The 8427-nt window shown below is 29.5% G+C and overlaps 2 protein-coding genes across 2 annotated transcripts; one reads left to right on the forward strand and one right to left on the reverse strand.

Annotated features, from left to right (window-relative positions):
• The first annotated feature begins 2677 nt into the window (after positions 1-2677).
• On the forward strand, positions 2678-4391 carry LOC137807944 (GDSL esterase/lipase At3g48460). The gene is made up of 2 exons (XM_068608810.1): positions 2678-3382; positions 3710-4391. The coding sequence occupies exons 1-2, from the start codon at positions 2741-2743 to the stop codon at positions 4214-4216; spliced, it is 1149 nt and encodes a 382-aa protein (XP_068464911.1). The 5' UTR covers positions 2678-2740; the 3' UTR covers positions 4217-4391.
• Positions 4392-5888: 1497 nt separating this feature from the next.
• Positions 5889-8211, reverse strand: LOC137805940 (E3 ubiquitin-protein ligase AIRP2-like). The gene is made up of 4 exons (XM_068605817.1): positions 7851-8211; positions 7148-7319; positions 6987-7053; positions 5889-6540 (listed from the first exon to the last, which is right to left on the reverse strand). Exons 1-4 carry the CDS (start codon positions 7937-7939, stop codon positions 6341-6343), a joined length of 528 nt encoding a protein of 175 aa, XP_068461918.1. The 5' UTR covers positions 7940-8211; the 3' UTR covers positions 5889-6340.
• Between the last annotated feature and the right edge of the window lie 216 nt (positions 8212-8427).

The raw sequence follows: 8427 nt of genomic DNA on the forward strand, positions 1-8427 counted from the left end.
ACCTGATAAATCAAACAAATTGTGGGAGTTAGCTTTACAATTTTAAGGTGGTTTTACAAAGAATGAAGAGATGCAATTTTTGTTTATTCTTATATAAAATATGTCTAATTTTCTATTTCATTTTTTTTCCTTTCTTCATCTATAATGCAAAAAAGATGTGTAATTCATTTAAAATTTAAAAAACATAAAAGTATTATAAAAATAAGACAATAAATATGTTAGTAAAATTATAAGAAAAATAGAAAATAATAATTATTTTCCAAAAAATATAAAGAAACAACGGATGTAATAAACATATATATTTAGTTGGATTAATAAATGGGGATTTTAACAAGAGACATAATTGACATATTTTTATTAATACTTTTAATTTATTAATATTTTAAACTTTTTTTTTAACTATTTAAGCTTTATATTTGGATAAGTTAATATGATTATGATTGATTTAAATTAAACTATTATTTATTGACTTTTTTTCTCAATAATGGATTAATAATAATTTATTAAAAATACCTTTTATTTAAAACAATTATTTCGTATGAAATCTACATTTAAGAAACTTTTGAGATTAGGTAGACAAAACATATAAGAAAAAGTTTTTATAAAATTACTATTTCTCTAGTCAAAATTAAAATGTTGGGAGTATATCATTAGAAATTAATAATTTATTTTAGGAGTATTCATATTAGTTTTTAAATAATCTAGTCAAATGTATTTAATAATTAGTTGAATTTATGATTGAATCTCTCTTTTCACGAATGATATTATTTTTATTTTTAATTAAAAAATAGTCATATATCCAAGTTCTGTTATCTATCTAAATTGTATATCCAAAATAAGTATATTTAATACTGGTTATGAAATAACATGTACTTTTAATATATATTTTTTTATCAATATATTCCAAAAAAATCAATAATTTTTCAATAGATATTTAAAACTAACCTTTGTCTAACTAAATTTGATAATCGTTTCACTACAATAAATCAAACAGGTCCCAAGTATTTTAAGGAAAAATGTCCTCCCTAAACTCTCACTCTCTTCTCTTCTTCTTTCTTCTCCTTCTCCTGCTCTTTCATCCCAACTTAATAAGCAATAAATATCAGCATCCATTAGAAACTAAATAAAAATGTTGACATAATATTTAACATTTTAATATTGACTTTAGAATTATGCTAATAATCTTAAGTGATATGTTTTGAAAAAACTATGTCTTAAAGAATGAGTGGAACAAGGAGACAACGGTGGTTGGTGGATATTAATGAGGGACACAACAAAGTAACTAAACATAATATATAGCTCACATATTTACTTACAAACCTTTTTACTTTCATAAAATCACCGTCAAAGGCGTTGGTGTGGTGGGGACATACTCAATAAATTGTGCCTTAATAATTTCAATTTCAATAATTTAAAAATGTTTTCTTTTCCATCTCCTCACCAATATATTTATGGAAAATATTATTAAAATTTTAAAACAAGCGGCTATTTAATGCTAATAATACACTTTTACTTTTATTATTTTTGAACCAATATTTCTCAAATTATTGCTTGTCAGTAAAATTTTATATCTGTTATTAAATAAAGTTTTTTATTTTTGACTATTTAAATGTCTCAAAAAATTGTTCAATAAAATAGAAGAAAATAATGCGTGGTGAAGAGTAGTAGGTTCCCAGCTACCTCTAAGCAGAAATATTAATGGTAAGAGGGACACTGGATCTACACGTCAGGACGGTGCATGAGAATCATAACAATAGGGGCCAAAGTCAATTCAGGAACAAATATAGTCTTCAAAATACGACTATGGCTTTCTTATTTCCTACATTTTACTTTTAAAAAATAATTCTTCCTTATTTTTAAATTTTTTATTTTTTGGAAGAATTTTTATTTTTCTAATGAAATATTTTCAGGAATTATTATTTTATTTAATCGGAGTTATCTTTGATTTTTGTTCTTTTTAGAAAAAGTTGTGTAAATAGAACTTTAAGAAAATAAATATTAAAATCGATTATTTAATGAAAAAATTTAAAAAAAATTATTTATTTTTAGTTTTAAACAAGAAAGGATTTAATCTAAATCATTAATGTACTTATCAATTAATATAAAGTTTTTTTAAACTTAATTAATAGTTTTGAGTTTGAGTTTTTAGTATTTTCGTTAAAAAACATCAAATCTGAAATCATAGTTTTCGAGAAAATTTACTCTAAATAATAAATTTATTGAATAATTAATCTTAACTTTAACTTGGAATTTTTACTTTTAGCTTCAATTGTAAGCGATCTATATATCAATTTACAACTTAAATACCATTAAAAATACATAGTTTATCTTGCATTAAATATATCATTTTATTTATTTACTGTTCTAAAATCCTCCCTGAAACATATTTAAATTGAATTTTGAATCTTAATGCACTACACTAATTTAAAATACGATTGTGCCTATACTTTATATCTTTCAATAAAATTAAGTCATAATCCAAAGTATTTTTATACAAAAAATAATGTGAGATAATCTGAATTGATTCTTATAAAAAAAATTATTTAATTTTATTTTTTAAAAAAAATTCTTTTTTGTGCTTTCGCTTTAGGAAGATACTAAATTAGAGTCAATTTATATATATATTTCAAAAAAAATGTTGAATATTAAAGTTAAAGTAATGAAAGTGTTATATATATAAGATGAATGAACTCTAGCAAAGCGGCAACTACACTTGGGGTAATTAAGGTACCCTTTTGAAATGGCTTCTTGTGTGACATCCATGTCTTCTTCTACCATCCTCCTCATTACCATCTGCACACTGTCCTCCATTCTGTCAGTTGCTTCTGCAGCAGCATCATCTGTGGAAGGAAGGACAAGACCCTTTAAGAAGGTTTATGCCTTTGGGGACTCTTTTACTGACACAGGCAACACCAAGAACGCTGAAGGTCCAAGTGGCTTTGGCCATGTCTCAAACTCTCCCTACGGCATCACTTTCTTCAACCACTCCACCAACAGGTACTCAGATGGAAGGCTTGTGATTGACTTTGTGGCTGAAGATCTTTCTCTCCCTTACTTGCCGCCTTATCGTCACAGCAAAGGCAACGACACTTACGGTGTTAACTTTGCTGTTGCTGGTTCTACCGCCATAAACCACTTGTTCTTTGTCAAGAACAACCTCTCCCTTGACATCACTCCTCAGTCCATCCAAACTCAGATGATATGGTTCAACAGGTACCTCGAAAGCCAGGAATGTGAAGAATCAAAGTGCAAAGACTTTGATGATACTCTCTTTTGGTTTGGCGAGATTGGTGTCAACGACTATGCCTACACTTTGGGATCTACTGTCCCAGATGACACCATAAGAAAGCTTGCAATCAGCAGTGTCTCAGGAGCCTTACAGGTAATAAATTACAATCCTTTAAGTGGTTTTGGTTTTGTTTTCTGGTTTTTTGTCTTCATAATCTATGATGTTGATCTATATTGTATTCTGAATTATTGAAGTAAAATCACCAACCAATGGAAATTGGATTTAAAATGATATCAGTCTTTCACAATAAACCAAAATACAAATCACCAGCATTGGAGGAGGAATTTACCCTTAGTATCATGTCTTGAATGGAATTGTAACAATAAGAGAAGACACGTAAGAAAAATGTATAGAACAGCATTGAAATTTTGTTTATTTCAATTTCATTATAATTCCTTATTTTGAATCGTTGTTTTGCAGGCATTGCTAGAGAAGGGTGCCAAATACCTAGTTGTGCAGGGTTTACCTCTAAGTGGGTGTTTGACATTGTCCATGTATCTGGCTCCTCCTGATGATAGGGATGAGATTGGATGTGTGAAAAGTGTGAACAACCAAAGCAACTACCACAACCTTGTCCTCCAAAACAAATTACAGGAATTCAGGAAACAGTACCCCCAAGCCGTCATACTTTATGCAGATTACTTCAATGCCTACCGCACTATCATGAAGAATCCAACCAAGTATGGATTCAAAGAAGTCTTCAATGTTTGTTGTGGATCAGGAGAACCACCTTACAACTTCAGTGTGTTTGGCACGTGTGGCACACCTAACGCCACTGCCTGCACAAACCCTTCTCAGTACATCAATTGGGATGGTGTTCACCTCACTGAGGCCATGTATAAAGTTATTTCTAGCATGTTTCTGCAAGGAAACTTCACCCAACCTCCGTTTAATTTTTTATTGGCACAAAAAGAGAAGGCAGGGTGAATGCTTCACCCAAGAATAATGTTTGGAATTTGCTTGTCCTAAATGCTTTAATGCATCTCATTATGTAACTATGAGTGAGAGAATTAGGTTTTATCTGTTTTACCAGAACTTGTGTTCACTGCTGCATCATATATGAGAAGTTCAAAGGAGTATATGTTATGCTGTATTTGTATTATATCTTCTGTGTCTGTCATCAATTTGGTTTCAAATTGTGCTGGTTTAGATTAGTTTATTTTTTTTCTTATATGTATAAATGCCTTAATCTCCTAAAAATAAAGAATTGAGGTTGGGAATAAGGGGGAAATTAGATAATAGTCTCTTTTTTGTTTAAAAAAAGTAAGGACAACTAGTTTTTCCCTGTAATATGAGATATAGTACTTTATTCATAACTTTTAAATATAAATATAAAATTTTGATTTAAAGTTTTCTTGTTTATTTTTATAATATTTTTCAATAATCCATTACATAATTATTTTTTTTTATAAAAATATTCTCAATTGTTTTAGTTCACAAATAATACATGTTATAAATTGTCTTTTATTGAAGAGTTTAATTTTAAAAATTAAAACTCTACTGTTATATATTAATTATTTAAAGATAAATTTAGAAAAAAACATTATAATTATAAATTAAATCAATATTTTAAATTAAATTAATCAATTTTGTTAATGTCTTGATTTCTTATGTTTAAAAATGGAGAAATATGTAATTATTTTCTCAACCATCAATCTAGTAGTGTGAAAAATTAAATTTAAGTAGGGAAAAAAGAATTAAGTGGTCGGGTGGATATTATCGACAATCATGTAACAAATTATAAGTGTCTCGTTCCAACCACAAGATGGTTCATGATGGGATAAAATTAACCAAGATTTCTGGAATTGTCATTGATGAACCCCCATAGAATTATCATCATTCTAATAGCATTAATTTGAATAAATATATTTTGGGAATCAATCTTATCACACAATTAACGTGATTTTATTTACACAATATTGTTGATTATATTACATAAATGTTCTGAATTATTTACATAACATCCATGATTATATTACATAAATGCTCTGAATTATTTACACAATATCCCTATATTACATAAATGCTCCAATTTATACAAAGGATATTCATATTTTTGTGAAATAATACTATGATATGCCACATTAAAATTGGAGAAACTAGTGTTAAAGGGCCAAGTCCATGAAGACTTATAAATAGATGACCACTCCCACAAGGAGTAAACTCAACTCATATTTAACACTACATTTACTATATACACAAAATTTAATATTCTATCCGACTGATCTCGTCTCAGCGAGAACAATAAATAAATAAAAAATAATATTTTGTTCAATAGATTAATTTTAAAATTATTGGCCAAATTTTTATTTTTGCTTTCTTATTGAAAAGAAGTTGTTTTTAGAAAAATTAAAAATATATACACGACTAAGTTTAAATTGAAATCATATTGTTTTGACACAACTTCATCTTCTTGATACTTAATACGACTTCTTCACAATTCTAAATTGTGTTATGTTTATCACATTTTTTCATAAATGTAATTTTCTAAAAAATATAACCTCGTTTCAATAAGAAACAAAGAAAAAATTACCCCACTTTTATAAAAAAAATAAAAAATTAAGTAGTAATAACATGAAAGTGGAAACTTCTACTGGTCTAAGAAAAATGAATCCAATTTTGATGGCATTCCCTCTTCCAAATTAATGAGGGTAGGCCCCTTGAAAGTGGTGAAAGGAATTAAAGATGGAAGAAACTAGAATACTATTAATGGCCCACACATACTACTCAATTCATGCAATTCAGCTGGAATCCTTCCAAGTCTGCTTCATGTCTGCAGACTATGATTAACAGTAATTAGCACATGCTGATGGTTCTGGACAGTACCTCTCCTTCCTTCCCTGTCTTTAGGAAAGAAATATATATAGTTGAAAATGAGCATATGAAACCAAACCAGATACTCCTACCAACTTTCCACAACATTTAATACCAACCTAAGCATACGGTCTTAATAATAATAATCCAAAAGGATATATGTAAACCAATACAATTCTATTTATATTTGACAGCATTGATTAGCTCATAGTGTTTTCAATCAAGTGATTTAGAATTTTAATTCACATAAAGTATTTTGGTGGTAGACTCTAAGCAAATGCCACACTCATGCTCTCTCTCCAAGTCCAAATCTGAACCCTTCCTCTTATACTCCTTACTCCTATTGCTTATCATCTCAATGTTGTGATCATTTTCTTTAGCAATGTTAGCTTCTACTGAATCATCATGCAGGCGCTGGAGTGAAGGTAATATAACACCTGCATTTTTAGATCAATGAATGAAACTTAAGTACAAAAATGGAGAGCACTTTTAATATTAATCAGAAATTTGGTTTAACTTATTGCAAATTTTTATTACAAATGAAGTGTTGAGGTAAAACTTATATTCTGAGAGAACAATACTAAAAGCACTTCAAGAAAAATGAACCCAATTTTGTGACAGATTTGGTTGTCTTGTCCTTACATGTTCACAAACTTATGTCTGACATCAAGTTTTCATAAAAGCACAAACAAGTTTCCTTGTATATGTTTGCTGATAAAAAATAAAAAACTTCGTTATATATACTCAGTCTACAAAATACAAAATACTCCAAATCTAAATTTGTCAACTTTTAAGTCATGCACTTAACAATTTCAGGACATCATCGTATGAGAATTATATATGAAATAAGTCATCAAGAACAGAGTAAGTACTCAGTATTTACTGAAGAACTCCCTTATGGCTGCTTTCCTCCCACTAGAATACATATCTGATTTTCCATTAGTGTGCACCTAAAAACAAAAAAACAACAGATCAATAAAAATGAGAAAATTGAAAGAAGCCAACAGTTCAGCGTAGAAAAAAAAGAAAGGGAGAGAAAGTAACCTTATACATAACTACTCGGAAAAGATTTAAATGACTAGAAGGTAGACACGAGCAACACGAGCATGAGTAATCCAGCCATTGAAATAAAAACAGAAAAATTGGTGCCAGTTTACTGTATACTAACTTCATTTGAAGGTAATCCTCGCCCTTCCCCCTTGGAATGGAAGCTGCCCTGCAAATAATCATAAATGTACAAGTTTGCTTAGGTCCCTGCTCCATATATCATTAGCATGCAAGTAAATTCATCTAAAATGATTAAATGGATACAATGCCAGGGTTACTGAACTTCTTCTTCCTTATCTTGTTAGTCACAAGAATGATTTTAAGATCACCTTAGAACTTTTGGTTAGATTTTAACTCAAACTCAAAAGTCAATTCGTGTGGATAGAGTATGAGAAGTAAATGTTGCACTAAAGAGTGTGATATTTGCATTACTGAACTGGGGATTACCAAATAAGTTCAACGACAATTACTAAACACAGTTTAAAACAGAGAATTTAAATTTAAGTTTAAGTCAATTAGTAACTATTTTGGTTGTATCCTAATGAGAAATTTACAGAAATTGAGTTTGAGAATCCAAATTGTGAAAATACTACTTAGGAGGCGTGTTAAAGGTGCACATATCTTACAGAATATGAATTGCATTAGTTCAAAAAGTGATACAACCAAAGCAAGAAATACGAAAGAGAGAAAGAGAACTCACAGCACATTGGCATGTTGGATGTCAGCCTGAAGTGCCTTGAGGGGATCAAGAAAAGAGGGTGGTGAGTGAAGCATTTGGTAATACTGCATTGGTGAAAGTAGAGATTGTGATGATCCTTAGGTTGAATGAAGAGAAAGGAAGGTGGAGAATAAATGGAGTCATAAAACACAGACAAATGAGATGGAAAATTGTTGGGAGTTGAGCCAGTTGACCAAGAAACACAGACAGAGAAAAGTTCTTTGGAGACATCAGTGGCGCTTTGTTGACCAACGCTGCCGTTTGGGACACAACATTACTATCATTCATTAATTCTATTCAACCTTCACATTTCCTATCAAAAGTCCATTTTTGTTTCTTTACTTACAAATCTTTTAATTATATTTCAGCTTCTATAAGTTTTTTAAATAATATATTTTTTAAATATTATACACTAAACCCATAATTTTCGATTTCTGGAAGATTTTTTGTGCTAAAAGTATTTCATTTCGTACTCCGGTTTCCACAAATACCTGTCCCCATCACAAACTTTTCATGCAAACTACAGTGAAAAGCCCAACAGTGGGAGGCCATGGACACA

The sequence above is a fragment of the Phaseolus vulgaris genome, chromosome 3, assembly GCF_000499845.2.
Source record: "Phaseolus vulgaris cultivar G19833 chromosome 3, P. vulgaris v2.0, whole genome shotgun sequence".
In the NCBI taxonomy this organism is placed as follows: Eukaryota; Viridiplantae; Streptophyta; class Magnoliopsida; order Fabales; family Fabaceae; genus Phaseolus; species Phaseolus vulgaris.